A 21,104-nucleotide genomic window follows, 5' to 3' on the forward strand; every position below is an offset into this window, starting at 1 on the left:
TTTGGAAGCTGTGAGGTCTCCACCCTCACATTTCAGCATATGTTCAGTCACTTGATGGCTGATTGTAGCTGAGCAAATAGTTTATAATGAATAACTTACTCAACTCATTAAGCTTGCCTTCTTCTTGTGGCATATCCTCCAGCAGACTGTGGTTTCTTCAAATACGTTTGCGAACCAGGGTGATTTAACCAGTTTCTTTTAACAGTGTGGGTGGATTCAGAGCAGTGCTGTAGATGAATTCACTGTTCAAAGACTGTTGATTGCTTAATTAGTTAATTGCTCAAATAAATTACACACTATTGTTTCTGCTCCCTGCCTGCTTAGACACTTGTGTAAGTCACCCTGGAGTCAGTGCCACTAAAGCTTCATCTTCAAGGTATCCCGCTTTTATACAAACACAGCTGTTGGCCTGTTCTTTTGGTTATTCTTTTTAGTCAAGCCTTTGTCAGCACAGGGAAATGTGTAAAGGCATCTTCACGCCTTGTTATTTTGTACTCAATTATCATCTTAAGAATAGCATATAGTTAATATAAACAAATGACTCTAGAAACATTTTAAGAAGGAAACAATCAGACAAAATTTCCTCATAACTTCAGTAATCCAGTCTAATCTTATTAAAATAAGAGTATTTAACAGCTCCATCTGCTAAGTACATTAACTCAAACAGCAGGAAGAAAACCCTCAAGTTTCTTTCTGAGAGGCAGGACTCTAGCATTCATAACCTTTTTGAGAACAATAGGCATTGTGCCAACAATATCACAAATCGTAATCTAGTGATGATTAAATTATAAAGTTGGTCCAGGAGATTTGTGGAAGACAAACAAATTAAATCAATGAGAAGCTGCATCTGCTCTGGTAAGAGAGGACTGCTGAGCGTGGGAGCCAGAACAAGGCCGTGGGATCTGCCAGCTAATGCAGAAAAGCTGAAGTGTTTCTACCAGCTAATTATGTTTTCACATGAATAATCAATCAAAAATGTAGTGTCAAGCCAAGAATCTCCTACAGATATGTTAATTTTATTGCAAATTATTATCTGCATAATTTACAGGTATACTTTTCTGAAATTCTTTGAGATATTCAATGAAATCACAATACTGTGCCTAATAAGAATAAAGTAATTAATCCCAGTAAATAGGGATTTACTGAAGTGATAGAACATTAACTGCCCTCTTTTGGATTTGTTTGTAGTACAATGAACTGAATAATAACATTGTACTATGAAAGGGACTGATTCAGACAAAAGGGGAGCATTGAAATGAATTAGCCTTAGGTGTTATCCGTAACAGACCTGCTACTGCAATGGTTGAAAAACAGAGAAGGATCAAGGCAGTTGAGAATGGTAGGGTTGAAAGAAAGTGACTCTCTTTTGGGTGGTGGTTGTATTTAACTAAAATTCTTGACTAAAGTTGGCTAAACTGGACGATCCCGTGTCCTTTATTATGGCCAAGCCTGAAGTAATGGCCATTTAAAGGGAATTTTATTCTGGACCTTTCCTACTGAGATTTGGGAACGTAGCGCTCTCTGAAATCCTAGAAAAAAAATAGAATTCTGATCATGGGCCTTTTTGGCACCTGATCCACTGAGGGAAATAAAACCCAAAAAGGCTCACAAAGATTTTTTAGAAGAGTTTCCATTATGCAGTTTACCCACTCTCTTTTATGAAATTTCCATTAGCACCTGTACTCAGATAGGATTCTAATTGTTTTCCAGTTCCTATTTATACTATGCAATTAAACTGACAGACTACACAAAGCGATGCTTACAGCTGTCAGCAAATCATTCTGAGTCCATAAAGTCAATGCTTTCGTGCCTGTATCCTGGTAGAGCTGCAGTGGGGAGGTGACTCAGCTATCTATTGTTTCGTTTTGGGGTTTCTCACAAGTGAAGTGTGTGCCAATTATGTAGTCCTTCATTGGCTGTTGTTCTTGGCCACTGTCCCCCACAAAGCGAAATGAGATACCACGCCTTGGCAATTTCTCTTGGGATTGCTGGAAAGACTCCAACCAAGTGTGGGGTGCTGAGCACACCGCATGTTCCTCCCTGCTCAGACTCCCTGGGGCTGCATCTCTCACAGGGCATGGAAATGTCCTTTAAAAATACCGGGGGATCAAAGAATTTGCTGAAGTTAATAAATGAATGTATCTTGTTGAGACTGGAGGTAGGACTTCGTTGATCTTCCTTTTTCCTCCAGCTGGTTGAAGGCTTGGTCAGCGTCATGGCAAGTTTCTGCCCTTTATCACATGGCACATTTCAGATCTGGCACAGCCACATGGCAGAAGGTGCAGGTAAACAGACCAGTTTACAAAATCCAGTGTGCCTTTCAGTGCCATCTGTGAATACTCTTTCCTTTTTATGATAATTTTATCTCAGAAAATGGATTTTGTTCACCAGACAGCATCTTGCAAGCCTTCCCTTCAGAGGAAAGTAAAATTAGAAATAAGCATTAGGATTGTTTAGCTCTGCACTGTGCCCCTTGACTTCAGTTAAGTACATGCCAAAGACACTTGTTTCAGGATTAAGTTCTGTGAACTCCACCAGTTGGGATTTTAGTGCATACAACCCTCAAGCTCTGTTGAAATGCAAGTTGAAAATTCTTTTGGAGTCACCCCGTGCTTGTTTTCTGAGTTTTTGCAGTGTGGTTGTGACCCCGCAGCTCATTTGTTCCACAACAGCAATGAGGCAGAAGTGCACGGCTGCTGCCACCAGCCCCTCCTTACCCATCTCTGCTTCTCTGAAGGATAGCAGCTGATAAAAGATCTTCTCAATGAGATGACATAGGCAAAGTGGTCATTTACCTAAATCTCTGAGTTCCCTCATCCTCCTGAAAACATGAAATATATGAGAAAAGTAGGAGTGGAGATTTTGTGATTTTGTTACTTCTCTCTCTTTTTTTTATACACATTTTAATCTGGGCTTGAAAAAAAACCCTCACAAATGCAAAGGAGCAAAGGTTTTCATACACTTTTCTTCAGGCTCTGTTTGGAAGGGTTGTGAGTAGTTAAGCTGGCTTTTTTTGCTATGTAATTCCAAATTGCTTGTTAAACCCTTATTTTTCAGCTAGTGACCTTTGCATCAGTGACATTGTGTGTGTAGCATTAAGCAATGAATAAAGACAACTTCTCTCTATTTTTAGGAGGGGAAAGTTGCCAACCTTCAGATAATTTAGACATCTCATGCATTTTTTCATAGAAATGATTAATAACTTTTCTTCTACAGAACACACAACAAATTCAAAACTTCTGCTTATAAAAGGGCTCTGATTTTATGTGTATTCAAATCTCATGGATTCGTAGCAATGTCAAAAATGTTTTTTTCCAATGCTGGGTATAGGAGTTGCACTCCACAAAGCAATGAAAGAAAGAAGAATAAAACTACTGCTCTGTCACAGAACAAGTAGAAGCACAGGAAAATCCCCAATGGATCTTTCAGTGAATACTCTGCTTGAATATATGACTTGGTCCTTATATTAGATCACAGATGTCACTGCTGGGTATAAGTATGTTTTATTGTTTGCATATTCATTCTTAAGTCTACTTTTCCAACTGAGTAGTTTCACTCTTTTAAGCTCTTTGGGTCAAGAATAAGCATGGCTTAGACCAGGGAATAAAGGACATGTTGGGGAAAAAGTAAGAGCTTCCAAACGAGAGCAGAATGAACACAGTCCTGGCTGCCCTTAGAGTATATTCAAATAGGGCCTTTGTGATGGTGCCATGATTGAATGTCCTATCTTTTTTGCTGTGTCTCCAAAGCTGGCTGAGGTGGCAATGCAGAAAGACTGCTCATGGAAAACCGGTCTTTTGGCGGATGGGGCCTATCATTGCTTGTCTAGACCCATTAGCCTCTGTCTTCAAATAAGCTTGGCTCTGTCCCAAAGAAGCAGATGTACAAAATCTCTTTTAATATTAAAGTGGGGATGCTGAGATAGTGGGGACCTAAGTCCTCACAGCTGTTGATACTGAAATGAAGAGTTCACTGCTACTAGTGAGGCTGTGTCTGACAAACTCATTCTTTTTACCTTCAGATTCAAACAGGTTAAATTTTACTCAAGTTGTGTGTTCAAGTTTTTACTTGTGCCCATGAAGGGTTGGCGTACTTTATTTTTAATGAAAGACCAGATCATGAAATCATCGTAAGACCCGGATCTGGTTAGGTCTTGGATATCTACCTGTTTTGTGTCTGCTATAACATAGGCCTGTACTGAAACCTTTTGAGTTATTTAGTGTGAAACAGTACATATCCTAAGTTAAGTTTGTTGCAGAATTCATGAAGAGCATCCAGCTGGGAACAAAAGAAGAGAAAGCCCTTCCTTGTCTTTCACTTTCTGTTGATAACATAATGTTTCTTTTTCCTTTAAAAAACAAACAACAAAACTAAACAAAACAAACAAATACAAAACCCCCAAACACAAAACTCAAAAACCCAACAGAATATTAAATCCTTTTGGGTTATCATGGGTGCTGCTATCAGGGAGCTGCCAGGGAATGTTCTGCCACGTGCGTTGTGTAGCCCTTATGGTGATGGCTATGTCTTAATCAGTTGTTTATTTAAAAGGAAAATATCTTCATGTTTTGGTACTGTGCACAAGTTGTCTATAAGAGCTGCTAATGAAAAGGACTCATGAATGTCCCAAAAAGGAGATAGAAACAACACTCATTTTCTTCTGCTATTTAAAGGGTTCCTGACCCTGAAGCATATTTCTCTAAGGCCAATTGAGGTAGAAAAATGTAAATATTGTACAAAAAGAGGATCAGACCCATAAACTGTCCATGCCTGCTCCTATTAGGACATTATTCAGTGGAATTCATTGTAGGACATGTTGCCCATGTGGAGTACTTGTTTAAAATTGTGAAATCCTGACCATCTGAAAGGCAGACAGAGTGCTGGAAAACATGCTGCCAGAGCTGGCCCAAACCCACCCAACTAATTAGCATCAAAGCCTTGTATTTGCATCATGCTCAATGACTTCAGGGCTTCTTAAGCAAACCAGTACTCAAACTATGGAAGCAGCAAGTAAGGGTTTATTTACAACCCTGAGTACTGGTTTAATTAACTCATTTAGATCAATTTAGGTTGCCAGTCTGTACCACTGCAAGGTCTGTTGTAAGAATTAGTCTACCGAATTGGGCAGGTGTAAATCAAATCGTATGATAACAACAGTGGAGTGAAAGGGGTGCCTGGATAGACACTCAGGGGGATGAAAATGGAACAAAGCTCTTTCCTTTTCTTGAACTGTGCTCCAGGCAGAGGCAGCAGGAAAGCTGGTCCTTTTTCTTCACTGCATGGCTCCAGCTTTTCTCCAACAGGCCTGAGCGGTCCAGCAAGCCAGCCTGGGTCTTTCCAGAGAGCCCTGTGTGAGGACTCAAGGCAAAAAGAGGAAATATTTGGGCCCGTAAATTCCCAACCCCGGCCAATGTCTGGTAACAGAGGTGTAACCAAGACCCGGTGTAGTGCTTGTGGTGTTGACTCCATCTGTTCCAAATAGTGACTGATGGGGAAAAGATGGGTTTAGATGGATGACTGTTGTAAACTTTAGCACATGCTGCTACAATGCTGAAAACATTAGGAACTATGAAATCAGCCATCCTCTCACCTGTGCATTGTATTTATGTACACAGAGATGTAATGCTTAAATTAATGAACAAATTGCTTAAAACACAAAGCAGGATGGGAAGGATTGTCAGGAAGGAACACCACAAATTTTCAACATGACTTGTATGAGAGTGATGACAAACTGGTTTGCATCTCTTTGCGTAATGGGCAATTAGTGGTTTGGAATAAAATGTGTAGGAGTTAACGGCATCCTTTTTCCCCTTTAATGCAAGTTGGAGAGAAGTCAGATTGTGGTATGAGTGACCTTGTGTTAAATAGACTGGCGCTTAGTGGATACAACCAAGACATTTATGAGCCCATCTCAGACAATGTGAAATGTTTTCTTTCAGGTACACTGTTGAAAAAATTACTTAGAAAGGAATTATTACATTTGATATACGTTACTGCATTTTTAATATAAATAGTCTAATTTAGACTGGGAAAAAATGTATGAGAGGCTTCTATATAGTTCTTCTGAAGCTCTTTTGTTTTTACAGATTTAATTGTAGGTGCATTTGGAGCTGGAAAAGCAGTTGTTTACAGGTACGTGGTAAAAACAATGGATTTTTTATTTTACACCTTTGATGGGAGATCTGCAAATAAACAAATTTCACATTCCTGTGTTTCCCTGGTGCAATGTGTAAAAGATGCTCATTACATATGACAAATTAAGCATCTTGTGAGAAACAAATGCTTTCTTCCCATGCTCAAAACTTGTCATTTTCAATTAAAATTTCCATCCTTAGTCTTATCTCAAGGACCTACTTCTGGAATGTTTGACTCCTCGGTTAATTTTAAGTTAGAAATTTAAAAAGTATATCAAAAATTAACTTCTTTCCGGGGGGAATGGTGCTAGTAAGAAATTTTCAAGCGACTGATTCTTTGAGTGTTGCGTACATTAAGACAAGAACTATTTATTGAAAATAAAGACTGCTGCTTTTAGCCTCAGTTTAGAAGAAATATGTGAGATCCCGTTTTCCAAATCACAACATTGTTGCTGACTATGGATTTTCACTAAATACAGTGTTTGATTAGAGGTATAAATTAAAACTACCAAATACATAAACAAAAACCTGCTGCTGCCCCATTAGTCCAGCCATGACAACAGCTCTTTGCATTTAAACATTCACCATCGTTTGCTGCAACAATGTAGTCATATTTCTTGATTCCTGTCTCTCCTCTTGTTGCCTGTATTCCCAAAACTACCTGACTGAGAGAAGGCGTGTTTTGCTTCCCAGCTGAAATGTTTGTCAAAGCATAAGAATTTTGTAAAACAAGAATGTTAGCTCATTTTAGCTAACGCTGTAGGTGCAGCAAGTAGACCTGATTTTCCTGCTGCCCTATTGAAGAATTGTGTAAATACTTTGCAGTTCATCACTTTGTAGTGGCATGAATGACTACACAGGATGTGAAACATTGGAAAATTAGATCCAGTGTGTATTTTAGATAGCAATAAAAAATGTGTCCTATTTAATTTAAGAAAGTGAATAGCAGGAGGCCCTCAATCTTTCAATTTCCTGGCCAGAGTATATGCAACTTGTCATATTGGAGAAACAGAATTTTATTAGCTGAAATTTGCTAGAAAAAAGGTTTTCCTTGTTGCACAAAAATGAAGAAAGTAATTTTAGTTTTTAATGTCTTGCTGAAGTAATATAGAGAAGTAATCATAAAAGCTCAGCTGTGGGCTAATATGAGGAAAGTAATTTTGTAATAAGCTGGTTTTGCCAGAATTATGTAAGTTACTGTAATAGTACCGCCGTCTTAAAAAAACAGAATTTAGACCCTTTCTTGTTTTCATTTGTCTTCTAAATTGCTCTCAGTTATAAATTATCTCATGACTTAATAACAGATTGTTATTCAGAGGGATGGTTCCCATCACCACAACTATATATTTACATACTCAGCAGAATCTTGTGATGATTATTCCTGGTTTCCAAAGTCAATTGTCTCAAGACGTGTCAGACAGAGTTTACTTTATTATTGCCTGAAGATATTCTAGATCAGTTTCTATTTTAACCAAATGATATTTATTTTTTTAAGAATCTTAAACAGAGATAGCAGGTCTGAATATGTCACTGTTAACGGAGACAGTATAAAAAAAATCTGACAGTATAAAATAATGGCCAAATGAGTGCTGTAAATCCCAACAGGCAAATAATGGCCAAATGAGTGCTGTAAATCCCAACAGGCAGGCTCTGTCCCTTTGTGAAAACCTAATGTGATAAAACGTGTCTGATGTGGCTTAGTCCGGGAGCACACCTATTGGTTAACTGTAGGCTACAGTTTCAGTGATGCTGTTAACCTGTGATTTTTTGTGAAGAACTTTCAAAATGTCATAGTAGGAGGTATCACAATTTCTAATGAAAAAAAAAAGAAGTACTTTTTGATAGGAGCAGCATTATAGAAGTGTTTTCTCCCAAATAACCCTACATTTCCAGCTTCTTTGTGGCCATCTCGGTTAAGTGTTTTCTCTGACGCAACGTAGGTACTAATGTGCTCCTTCTGTATACAGTGAACCTTATTTCTGTCCCTCAGGGCCAGACCTGTTGTGACAGTGAATGCTCAGCTCATTCTGAACCCCATGATTGTGAATCCAGACAATAAAACTTGTCAGCTCCCTGGCTCTCAGCTTTTGGTGGCCTGGTAAGTTCATGATTAGACAAAAAACATCCTTATCCTCTTTCTCAAATAACTTCCTATTCCTAACTTTTCTTGCAGCTTTTTATTGAACATGTTCAAAGTTTAAAAAAAAAATGTTCAAACATTCTATGAGCACAACGAAAAAAACCCTATGTAGAACAGAGTTCTTTTTGATATCTCCCAGTACTTCACAGATTCTCAAAAAGAAGTAGCTAAAAGTTGAGTCCTTTGATATGCTGCATCTCCTTCTGCATAGGAGGATGCTCAGTGTCTCCTAAGATCAAGCTGCAAATTCATACGCAGTGTTTGGATGAATGAAACATGAAGTAGCTAAGGCAGACAAAAGACAGAAACATTAACCTGTGAAAACATACATCTTTGTTGAGAAAACGTAACAGCAAAAGTGATGCAAAGAGCTGGTGGGCCCACCATTTCCTGAGACAGAAAGAGATCTCAGTCCTTTGTGGAAGAGGGCAGATATCTGCCTGGCCATCCTGAGAGCAGTTCACAGGATGTTGTTTCTGGCTGTCATTTGTCAGAGGACAACTTTCTTTAGTGTGTTACAAAAGAAACCCTCCACCACAGTAGCATTTAACTTTGAAAAGAAAAAGTCCATTAAAAAAACTTGAAGCTAATTAAAACAATTTAAGATCAGTTACAAATATAAAATGCCTGTAGGACAGTTGGAGGCTATCTAACAGCACATAATACCACATAAAGGCACATTTACTGCACTAGAAAAAAAGTCACTTAGAAAGGACCCCAGAAACAGTTGATAAAAGGGGCTATTACAAATATATAAGATACTGTTTAAAAGTGGAAGTCATAACAAATGAGGAAACTAAAAACAAAACAGAGCATAAACACATGCAAGTTGAATATAAAATAGCAGTAAGTCCTACCAGAGAGACTGAGAGGAACAGATTTCTAAGAAATAAAAACTAGTCATATCATTTTATTTAAACACATCTGAGGCAGAAAGCCTGCCAGGATGTGGGCTGGATGAAAAGAATATCAAGGTGTAAAGTGGAACTCCAGAAGATAAGCTGACTTCAGAAATTTTGCACTGCTTTTAAACCACAGGTGATCAGAGGGATTCCCCAAACTGGCGATATTCTTTGTAGGAGATGAGTTTTAAAAATCAACTCAAATGTAAGAGTCAGCAAAAGAGTTTTTAGAACAAATTGATAAACATGAACCATAAAGAATAATCATGACAAAAAGCAGTTCATTTAAGACTCATAAAGGAACTTAAGTCTGATAAACTTAAACCACTAAACAGATGGGCTTTCAATGCATTTGATGCAATTTATGACTCAGGAAGTTTCTAAATCTACTAATTGTGAAAAACTGGGTTGGGGCTGTCAAGAGATTTTCACTTTTGCTCTCTTCTTTTACACTTCTTAAATTTATCCTAACGTTCCTTATTTTTTACATGCTGTGTAGAAAATCACCCATCTACAGAGCAATGTAGAATGCACCCGGTAGAACTATGCAGCCCCAGAACTTTGAAAAGCTTTAGCCTTTCTGCAGTAGGATCCAGATCAAGATCCATCCTGATTTTTTGATTCAAGCACCTTTTGTTTTAATAGCTGATGTAATAGAGAATTTACAATATCAACATTGGGCTGAAGCATGTTCATTGATCCAAATTATGTTTTTTCAGAACTTCAGTTTTTAAGACATTTTAAGAATATTTTATGCCGTAATGTAAAAGATTTCCAAACCATAACATTTATTGACAGTGTACTGAAAGAAAAAAGGTGGTTATGTGCACAGGAGAAATAAATAAAAACATCTCTGTTAAAAAAGTATTCCTGCTGAGATATTGTTTAAAAAAGACTGGGGAAACAAAGTATGCTCCTTTAACATGTAGTTTTTTCATTACTTTTTGTTTTTATTTTACAATAAGCCAGAAGATGTTTGGTTCATATCTGCAAGACTTTTAATAGGAGCATAAATTTCTATCATCTGCTTTATTCTAAAATACTCTTCCCTAAAGATTTAATTTGTATTACCAAAGAGCAGCTGCTATTTTCCATGCTGTAATTTTTCTCCTTAGTTGATATAAGCTTGTATTGTACATATGAAAACAATTAGTAGGGAAACTCCAACAGGCAAAGAATTCCTCAGTCCCATGGGACAGATTTCTGTATCTCTTAGCCAGCTGTGCAACTTGTATAAAATATCTAACGACTGACACTGCAAAATTAGAATGAAAGGAAACCTCCTACCAGAAAAGTTTCAGGAAATCTGTGTGTGTATGAATAACGTGTATTATTGTACATTTTCAAGTATTAGGAAAATATTATTTTTGCCATGATATAAATTGGAAAGCTGAAGCACAGAAGAAACATGCACAAAAAGTCATTTTTATGCACAGTCCTAAGAGAATTGTCCTGAATTTCTAGAAACATATAATTCTTTCTCTGTGATGTTTAAAACATGGCTATTTCTGAGTTCACAAAACTAACAAATTTGGAACAAATTCTTCAATTTTAAAGAAAAATTAAATTAAAGAAAATGTAAAAAGACAAAAAGGCTTCTTTTTTTTTTAAGGTTGTGAAACATGCAGCTTAATTTCTGTAAAAAGGGGTAAATAAATCAAAGATTTATATTTTTCAAAAGCTGTTTCCACATGGAATTTGGATTTATTAAGTCCAAGACTGGGTTCCAGCTATCAAGAGGTCTAATTTATCTCTGCATTGGTATTTTTATTGCCATTTCAGATATGATTATCCACTAGCTACTTTGTTGCTACTTTGTGCTTAGATTTTATCTGCAAATTTTCTTCACTTCACCTCTCACTAAGTTAAGGTAGTGTGCAAATATTGTTACTTGCATTTGACAGAGGAGCAAGATGTCAGAGAAGTTACCTGCCTTACCAAAAATTAAGCAGCACAGAAGTGTCTAGTCATGATAAAAAGTCCGTTTTCAGAATATATTTTTTATTTGTTAGTGCTTTTCAGGTTTGGATGTCTAATCTGAGATGTGCCTTGTAGGCTTCTTCAGGGAACCCAGCTATTCACCCTCTCTAAGACCACTAAACCAGAGGCAAACTCCTTAAAATTTCTGATCCCCAAGTTCCTACTATCAAAAAAGAATTTGAAATAGATTTTTCATTCTTTTATCTCCAAATGTGTTATTATTAAAACAGTAATAAAATATTTATAATCTTGAGTCAGCTAGATTCGGTAAATGAAACATTTCTAAACACACTCCAAAAAAAGCTGAACACAAAATTCCTACCAAAAATATGAAATCCAAATCCAATAATGTTTTAATGCTTCCTGACTGCATAATTTTTGGACTGTTTTTCTAACTTTGCTCCTTTCTGCTGCTAGTATTTTCTGTTCCCATTGACTTAATTTGAAACTGGATGTAATGGATGGCCCATGGGTATGAACCTAGGGACCTTTGTACTTTGTTGAGATGAATTTGTGTGACATTTGCCATAGAGTCCATGAGTCAGAAGGCAAAGTCACAGCCAAGAGTCAGCAGATGCATACCTCCCACCTCAGGGGCTGATGGGAGGGAAGTAGGCAGGTGGTGACAGTTGCTACCCAGGAAGCCCGTTGCTGTGCCAGGAATGCAGCTGGGTAATTTGATGGTATTAGTTTTAGTAGCCCTAAAGACATCCAAAAGACAGACATTTGAGTAATCTAGCAGCCCTTGTGTTACCACAGTCCGGCCACGTGATGTAGCCTAGCCATGGAGAGCCTTCAGCATTAAAGCTCCATGTGACTCATTGGGTGAGGCTTTGGCATAACAAAATCTAAAACCAGACCAAGTATTAGAGCATCATAATAGAAGTATATTGACTTGCTTTTACATATTATTCTTCAAAGAGGAAACAATTGGTTTAAAGGTCATTCATCAGTAGATGATAAAAGCCTGCTATTCTTCTGCAGAAGTTTGTGACCTTGGAGACTGGGTATCAGCCGCACACAGAATGGAAGTCCATAGCATCAAAGCTTAAAGTACCTTTCTGCTAAGGTGTTATCCATTCTTCCTGTCCATGTGCAGTCTTCTGTGCTAAAGAAATTGTCAACAATGACAAATGACATGTGGTAATTCCTTGCTTTTCAGTTCCTGAATGAAGTTTTCTATTTTGTTCACCTACTAGAATAGCCAGACCAAATTAATTCTTTGTGGTACAAACTGCAGTCCAGAAAATATTATTTAGGGGTGACCGACTTTTTTGATTTTCTAAGGATTAGCCATTTTGAATTGTATTAGGTAATTTGGTTTTACTTCTGTCCTGGTGTGAGGTAAAAGAACCAGTCTTGTAAAGAGACTGCCCCCATCTATGCCTTGAGTAGTTTAGAAGAAAGAGGAATATTTTTAAGCTTCTTGTTCTAATAATATTAAAAATGTTGCAGTCTACCTGAATAACATAAAATTATTTTAAACAAACTGCTTTGTTCCCCCCAAATTACCAGGGAAACTAGTGTGTTCACTTTTAAGGCTTTCCCTCTATTTTGGAGATACAAATACTATTCAAATCGTAAGCTTATAGTGATGACAGACACTGCAGAATAAATGCAGTGCGAGGATCTCTTCAGAGAAGCAAGATTGATAGCACATAAAAGTTCATATGCTTTAGGATGATGGACTGTTTCCCAGTTGTTTCTTTTCTGCTGAAGTTTTCTTCCTTTGATTGTTAATTGTCTTGTTTGGTTGATTGCTCCTACAAGCAAGCTCGATAGTTCAGCTATTTTATTTCTTACTGCGCCTAGAAGCCAGATCTTAAATCTCATAAATCCTTTAGACTCCTGTCCCCTTTTGTGGTCTGTCATCTTCTCCTCTGCTTTTTTTTTTCGCACAGCTAAAGCATCCTGCAACATCTCCACAGCATCTTCTTGTCGAAGTGATGAGCATATCTCAATTTGTCTGGGCTTGTGATCAAAATCTATCATGTCTTTAGAGCTATTTCTGAGCTAAATATCCATAAACTCACAAACGTGAGGCAGAATTCTGCTAAACCCATAGTCTTGCCTCTTGCCTGGCCAGATGCTGGGAGACTAATAAACTCCAAATTTTTGCTTTTTTGCACTGCCATTCACTTTTTGACATGCTCTGCCTAGAGTGGAAGGATTAAATCTTGGCTCTTAGAGTAATACTTAAGAACATGACTTTGGTTCTCAGCTGTGTATGATGAATCACTCTATTCATTACAGTAACTGAAATTGTGATGTTTAACAAGTAAGGGGTTTCAAGACGGATTTTTAACTCAATCTTTTCTAAACATGACAGTGCAAAAATTATGTGAGACCTCCAAAGCAAGAACACCAAGTTTAATGCACAATGGCAGTTCATGAGTTTACATTTGAGAAAATACACTCTTATGCTATGACATGTGAGACTGGCTTGTGAAGCCTGATGTCTAAATTGCATTTATTCAATTGCACAAGGTTGTCTCATTTTTGTTGTTCTTGTCCTTGTGTATTAGGAAGTAATCGGTTCTTCATCCATTAACTCATAATTGTAAAGAAATAGGAATATGACTGAATTTGCAATTTCTGCATGGAACGTGAATCAACACTTGTAATGTCATTTGAAGGCTAGAGTTAAGTGGAGTTTAATGGCATAAGGCAATTTTTTTACCCAAGAGGAAAGTGTTGAGTAAGGTCATGAGAGTTACATGAACCCCAGATGTGGCACAGTTTCATTACATTTGTCAGAGGAAGCAAACATGCAATTAGAATGTGATTACAGGTTATTCTAAAGGTTATGTTATTGGGTTTGAACACACGGCATGGAGAAGTTAGTATATAGTATAACAGTAGTGAGGAGATTAAGAGCAATGGCTAATTCAAATATGTTTTTATTTAACCCAAGCTGATTTCATATCTTCCAATGCTGATCTACTATCCATGTTTAGCTGAGTCTTCCATAGACAAGACAAAACATTTGCTGAACCAATGAAAATATCCTGTAAGAGAGATTGGTAGCCAGGGACACTTGCTCGTTTTAGGAAGTCCCAAATCTTTCACCTAAACAATTTTGTTACATTATACAGGACTTCTTTGGGAATAATGCTGTGGAGAACGAAGTCCTCATGGAGTATGACAGCAGAAATCAAACATCAAGTGACAGATTTCTTGTTTTGTCACTTATTTGCGAAGTATGCCCTGCTAATAGCATCAACAAGTGTCATTATAACTGTTTCCCTAGCCATCAAGAGTAATCTGTGAAAGCTTTTTTAAAATGTGATTCAGTTAAATATTTATATAACTCACATAGATTCCTTACAAAGTGAAATTTTTCTATAAGAATTTATAAATTAATGTTTATAGTAATTTTTGTTAGAAGGTATCAGCCAATAAAACTATAAAAGGCTTCTCCTGTTAGTTGTTGAGTATAACTGCAAATCTATTGCCTGTCTTACAGAGAAGTGGAAATAAATGTTTATTATGAGAAATAACTAATTATGGCTAAGGTGATGTTTGTATAATGCAGTTATAATTGTGATGTGAGTATTGCTAGGCTCAAATAAACTTGCTATAGGCTACGAACAGGCAAATGAAAAACAAATAACTTGTGTTGCATTGTGCAGAATGTGTCACATTATCATACTAAAGGTAATGAAAATGAATAACTAGTTTCTCTATCCTTTGATTTAGGTCATGTACCTGCCAACATCTGCAAAACTTAGCAAATTAAATACAACACATTCTGGCTAGTCTTCTGCAACCAAAATTGAAAAATTCAGTTGGTATGTTTGGAATGAATTATAGCCTCTTGAAATCATGAAAGTCTTATAGTAATGCCAATGGAAATCATCCAGCGTGTTTTGATTTGCTAGAAAACATGCTCAAAGATATTTCTTATTTGACCATGATGAACCAAAAGGACTTCTGCAGACAGCCTCATACAAAGGTGATATTTACTGAAGCTCAATGTAAGGAACCCAGCTTCACCAATAGTATTAGAAGGGTGGTCTTTGTAGGCTGTCTCAAGAATTAGCGGGAACAGAGACTCTTCTCTCTATATCTTTCCCAGGAAGATATTCAGACCCTGTCTTTGATTAGTGGAGCCTAGGTGACTTGCTAACTCAGTTAGGGAATATCTTAGCTAAATACAGATGTCAGTGAATATCTTCTTAAGTAAAGGAAAGGAAAACTTGAAAGGTATAACTTGGGAACTGCTGAGTCCCAGGTCAGCTCTCTTTCTGCTAGTAATTACGTCTTCTTTTTTATTTATAGCTTTACTGTAAGAGTCTGCGCAGACTTTGAAGGTCAAAGTATTTCAGATGAGATAGGTAAGAAATGTTTTATATTCCTATAATTTCCTCTGGCCCACTCCATTTCAGATGTATTTTTTATTTCCACCATGAAAGATAATAGGAGTGAGATCCTCCTAAGGCAAGAAAATACAGTTAAAAAGATATAGACATAGATATAACACAAAGCTTGTATTATTCACTTGATGGATTTTTGATTTGGTTTAACCCATTTTCCAAACAAAATCAAGAATGTACCCTGTTGGAGAATGTTTGGTTTTGAAAAAAAAAAAAATTGTGAAAGAGAGAAATCCTGTGCACATATGATCTGTAAATGAAATTAGAAAGCTTAAATTACACATATTCTATATTTTGCATCAAGAACTAGTATGCTGCTAAACAGGCAGGCATTTAAAGCATAGATTAGTTTTATTTGGAAGACTTTGTTAGAGTAATTAGCTATAATACATAATGAACTGTTTACTATTTTTTCTTTCCATGTTAAATAAATATTTTATTTACTTGTATCCTTTAGTGCTGAAAGGTGAATTGCAATTAGATTCATTGAAACAGAAAGGAGCTGTTAAGAGGACCCTCTTCTTTGATTACCATCAGTCACATCATTACTTCTCCATTGTGATAGAAAGGCAGAAACAGCTCCGTTGCCAGGACTTCCTTGTTTATCTCAGAGTAAGTTGTTTAAAATATTTTGGACTGTCATCAAGTCTCATTATTTGAATAATATCAGGGTTTTAAGGACAATAATAAAAAAGGAGCCACTGGAAAAGGAAGAACAATTTCCATTGTTTCCAAAATTACAGAAATGTGAGATAAGAAAGACCTCATCTGGGTGTCCAGAACATTCTTCTACCTTGGCAAAATTTCCTATGTAAATCTTTTTCTAAATTCTATGGCTCATCTTTTGTCAATGTAAGTATAAAATTAAGACTTCCTTTGAAGAAGAGTGTACAGTTCCTCTGTGTACAAATACACTCATTTCATGCTTTTGTGGAGATTCTGATTAAATACTGCATCTCCTGATACAAAAACGCAAGATTACTCTCCCTATAGTATTCACAGTGGATAACCAACTGAACATGTTAAATGTTGTGATAATTCAGTTTTAAAATATTTTTAAAGGAGTGTCACAAGCAATATTTGCCTAAAATTCATATATTTTAAAATATATTTTTAGGATATTTTAAAATGTTCTTAGAAAAAATAAAACCGTGGAACTGCAGTTGTGAAGGAGAAAGGGTCATTGGCTACTCACTTGCAGAAGGAATTACCTCATGCAATTGAAGCAGATTCCAAGGCTGGTCCTAGAAATGCAGTGGGAGGTGAAATGGAAGAGTCTCAAGCAGTATGTAAGGAAGTATCTAGGCAGTAAAGGTGGGGGAGTTTTGCCATTGCTAATCGATATAAATTATTGGTTATGGAACAAACCAACAATATTACCTCCACAAATCCACACACGCCCTCCCTCCATTCCAAAAGGAAGGAGGGCAGTAGCTGATAGGAGTTGGTTCTGTGTGTCTCTTTTAAACAGCTTCATTTTAGGCTAATGCTTTGAAAAAATTCTGAGTCTACTCAGCTCAGCCAGCTTCTTCCAGATGTGGGGCTGTGGAGGCAATGTGTTCTGGGCATTCCAGTCACTGGTGAGTCACTTTGTTTTCCTAATGACATTACATACAGACAGAATTTGGCTAGCAGCTGTCAAAGAACCATATCTTTACCTTCAATAAAGACTACAGTCTGAATCTTTTGCCATACCATACTAATGTGAAATAACGCTATTAAACCATTGGTTTTTATTATGTGATTGTCACTCACAGGATGAAACAGAATTTAGAGATAAATTATCTCCTATCAATATAAACTTGAATTATAGTTTGGATGAATCCAATTTTGAAGATAGCTTGACTGTGAAGCCAATACTGAACTATTACCAGAAAAGCTCAGTAACAGAACAGGTATGAATTTTGCATGCCACATTTTCTGTATATAAATGTGAAAGCATTTACAAATATTATGTGTGTCGTCTTTCTTAAAACAGAGTATCATGCCTAGAAATTACACAACAAGGATTTAATTAATTCAAAATGTAAATTGAATATAAATATAGAACCAGGCAGGCCTTTAAACCATTTCCAAAACTTTGTTGTGTTCATAGTTTTGATTGCATTCTAGAATATGTAAGCCAAGTTACTGTGGGAAAGGCCCTGAAAGATTATATTGTTCTGCTAAGGACATAGTTGACAGTGTAAATAGTCTCCAGCAGTACTCGTGTGGCAATGAACTTATGGAAAAGAGAAAGAGATTAATTCACCAGGGCAGTGCTAATGATATTTAAGACACTTAGGTTAGTGATATTTAAGACATTTAGGTTCGTGATTCTTGAAGTGATTTGGACTTTGAGGCATGTACTAACTGTATTATAATTTTTTTTTTTATTTTACAACAATACAGGCTTACATTCTGGTTGACTGCGGGGAAGACAACTTGTGCATTCCTGACTTGCAGCTTTCTGCTATGCCGTAAGTTAAATAAAATAAATGATGCTGTGTATAACAAAATCCAGACACTTCTAACTGCTTTAACAGAATGAAATACATAGAACACAGTTCTGTTGTTTGCTATAGCTACTCATACCAGATTTCCATTTTCTCATCCATTTCATCTAGAAAACCAAGAAATGGAGAAATATTCACTTTAAAAATGTATCTTTGTCAGATATGTTCTGATGTTTAGTGGTTACCATAGAAAATATTGTTTGCAAGTGTTTGTTAGGAGTGATTCTAGTTCTCTGAATGCCAAGAGATAATACAAATTATTGTTCAAAGGAGATTTTAAATTTGTTTATGTCAGTGTGACAGTGACTTTGAGCTTGGGACACAATTCTCCTGAACTCAGTATACAGTAAAGTAAATGAATCTCTCAATAAAAGAATTTCAAAACATGGCAACAGTTCCTCCTATGGAGGGACAAATATGCCAAGCAGGACAACTGGGGAACCTCTGATACTTATTTGACTATGTGCCACCAAAATCAGTATATACCTGTGAAAGGAAAGGCACAGTGCCATTGCAGGTTTCAGGAGATCTTCTGTCATTGTTCATTTTCTAATGGGCACAAGGGCAAAACTGGAATCTCACCACATTTGTGCCCTCCAGAAAAAATACTGATGGGTCCCTGTGGCAAGTAATTTCTCCGCTAGGTACTTCTTTCTGGTTAGAAAGTAGTCAGGCTCTGAAATTTTATACAATTAACTTTCAGCTTCTGTAGTGGTACACTTTGATTGTCCATGGTGGTGTTTTCTCTTGACCTCTTACCTACCTAGGTGCCAGCACGCTTTTCCATGGGGTCATTTTTTATGAAAAATGTTTTATTCTGTGTTCACAGAATATTTTCCAGAGCAGTTCCTATGAGAGCAAAATGTCCTTCTGCTTTATTCATATGTAAATAGTAGTTGTGCATGTTTTAACTCCTGACAAGTAGTATGTTCTATGTAGAGATAAAGATCAGTTAATAATTGGAGAAGAAAACTGTGTCATGCTCATAATAAATCCAAGGAATGACGGGGAAGGAGCCTATGAAGCTGAGCTACATATAAGGATTCCACCTGAAGCAGATTACACTGGGGTTGAGCGCAACAACAAGGTAAATGAAAATCAAAATGTTAGCATTAATAAAGCAGAAGAACTGGGAGGAAGGTTAACCTACATAGGCTATACCTGCTGAAAGCAGCAAGTAGAGAGGTGCATCTTAGGAAGGGAGATTCCGTCAACTCTCAACTATCCTTGCTTACACAGTCCAGGCTAAAGATTAGCCATGTCACCAGAAGATGGGAAGGTCAGTACCATTCTGTTCAGAGCCAGCTCAGGTCCAGCTCCTTGCTGTTAGCTTAGTTATAATTACCACACAAATACTGTCACCTGTGGCTAGAGGTATTCATAGCATTCAGATTTCAAACAGTAAACCCTACCAGTAGCAGGGAGTTATAGTGCAGAATCCCCTGAGCGCTTCCAACCTTGGATCCTGTGGTACCAGCTCTCAGTCAGAGTTAATGAGCCCTGCCGAACGCCAGACACTTGGACTCGTGTTCTTGTCTCATGTTCCCACCGCACCAGTGTTTTACCATTATTAAGGTATCCTGAATAGTTGAACATTAAATGCAGTATAAACTTGACAAAGTTGTTTTCCTTTGTAGTCTATTATTTTATCTTATGGATAGGCCAAAAAAGCAGTCATAGTGTGAAATGTGTTGGTGTGCAGAGATGGACTAACGTTGACTGAGGTCCTGCTGAGCTGTACTGAACATAGTGTTTCCTTTTTGGGTCTGTTTGTTTTTTAAGAGCAAAGATGAAACACTATCCTGCAAATAAGCAGAGTGTTCATGTATTCTCTGTTGGACAGCAAGTCTGAATCACCTCATCTGCACATAAATCTCCCAAGCTGTTGCAACATGAGCTTGCTTTTTTCTGTCAGTGCCTGGAACGTTCAGAAGGGCCTCAAGGGTGAGAGTGGGAGAAAGCAAGTTAATTTCCTTTCCAAAGGCAAATGTTTTTAAGGAAGCTGAAAGTAACTTACAAGGTATTTCCTTATTCTCCTTCTGTCAGTGTCTTTATTAATGGGCTTTTAACCCAGTTTGAAAAAAATGACAGGAATTAATGATGTCACCAAAGATGAGAATATGGAAAGTCTCTGCAACCTCACTTCTCAGAAGCATATCTTTGTACACAAAACAAATAAGTAAAGACACCAGCCTCTTTCTATTGTCTGTTTCTTTTGTTCTCTTAGCATAGCCTCTGTTTTTTCAGACTGTGATCTACAGAATTTAAGTTCTCTTCCATATACTACACCTGGTTATATTTTTCCTTTGTTGCTCTTTAGGAAACTTTGGCTGTTCTTTGGCTGTTACTAAGGATGTCAGGGGAGGCACTTATTCCAAAACCCACACTACATATTAGCGCGTATCTATCAGTTGGACTGGACAGAAATCACTTAGGGCTTCTCATTATTTTAGGAAAATTTGAATTTTGTAGTGCCAGCAGGGTTGACTCATGGGGAAAGGAAGGAAAAAAAGAGATAGGAGATTCTAGTGCTTTGGAAGAATGAGGAGATGATAGAATGGGTTGGGAAAGAGTGTTAATGTTCTTTTTCTTTTGAAAATAAATTTTTAAAGGCCCAGGAAACGTAATGAAATTTTTTCATTTTCTTCAATGGAAGATAAAATACATTTTTGTCAAGTCCAATTCTGAATCCTTCTGGATTTATAGAAAATTTGCCTTCATTTTGCCTGCATTTATTTAGTTCACTACAATATATAATTTATTTCATATTCCTTTATTTTTCATACTTATTCCATTCAAAGAGATGTCATTATGTTCTTTCTGAGAAGGATCAAAACATTAGTTCCACTATCTACATCATTCGTAGAATCATAGAGTTGCCCAGGTTGGAAGGGACTTTTCAGATCATCTAGTCCAAACATCAACCCAACTCTGACAAAATCCATCACTAAACTGTATCTCTAAGCATAACGTCTACCTGTCTTAAATAGCTCCAGGGACAGTGCCTCAACCACTTCCCTGGGCAGCCTGTTCCAATGCTTAATAACCCTTTTAGTGGAAAATTTTTTCCTAATATC

The 21,104-nt window shown here is 37.0% G+C and overlaps 1 protein-coding gene across 1 annotated transcript in view; it reads left to right on the forward strand.

Annotated features, from left to right (window-relative positions):
* The window catches only part of ITGA8 (integrin subunit alpha 8), a 119,671-nt gene that overhangs the window by 39,664 nt on the left and 58,903 nt on the right, over nt 1-21,104 (forward strand). Inside the window, exons 14-20 of the mRNA XM_063324757.1 lie at nt 6,087-6,132; nt 8,125-8,232; nt 15,438-15,493; nt 15,990-16,144; nt 17,290-17,427; nt 17,924-17,991; nt 18,967-19,114. Of these exons, the coding sequence (XP_063180827.1) occupies nt 6,087-6,132; nt 8,125-8,232; nt 15,438-15,493; nt 15,990-16,144; nt 17,290-17,427; nt 17,924-17,991; nt 18,967-19,114 (719 nt within the window). The remainder of the gene's footprint in view (nt 1-6,086; nt 6,133-8,124; nt 8,233-15,437; nt 15,494-15,989; nt 16,145-17,289; nt 17,428-17,923; nt 17,992-18,966; nt 19,115-21,104) is intronic.

The sequence above is a fragment of the Chroicocephalus ridibundus genome, chromosome 2 (assembly GCF_963924245.1).
Source record: "Chroicocephalus ridibundus chromosome 2, bChrRid1.1, whole genome shotgun sequence".
Classification (NCBI taxonomy): Eukaryota; Metazoa; Chordata; class Aves; order Charadriiformes; family Laridae; genus Chroicocephalus; species Chroicocephalus ridibundus.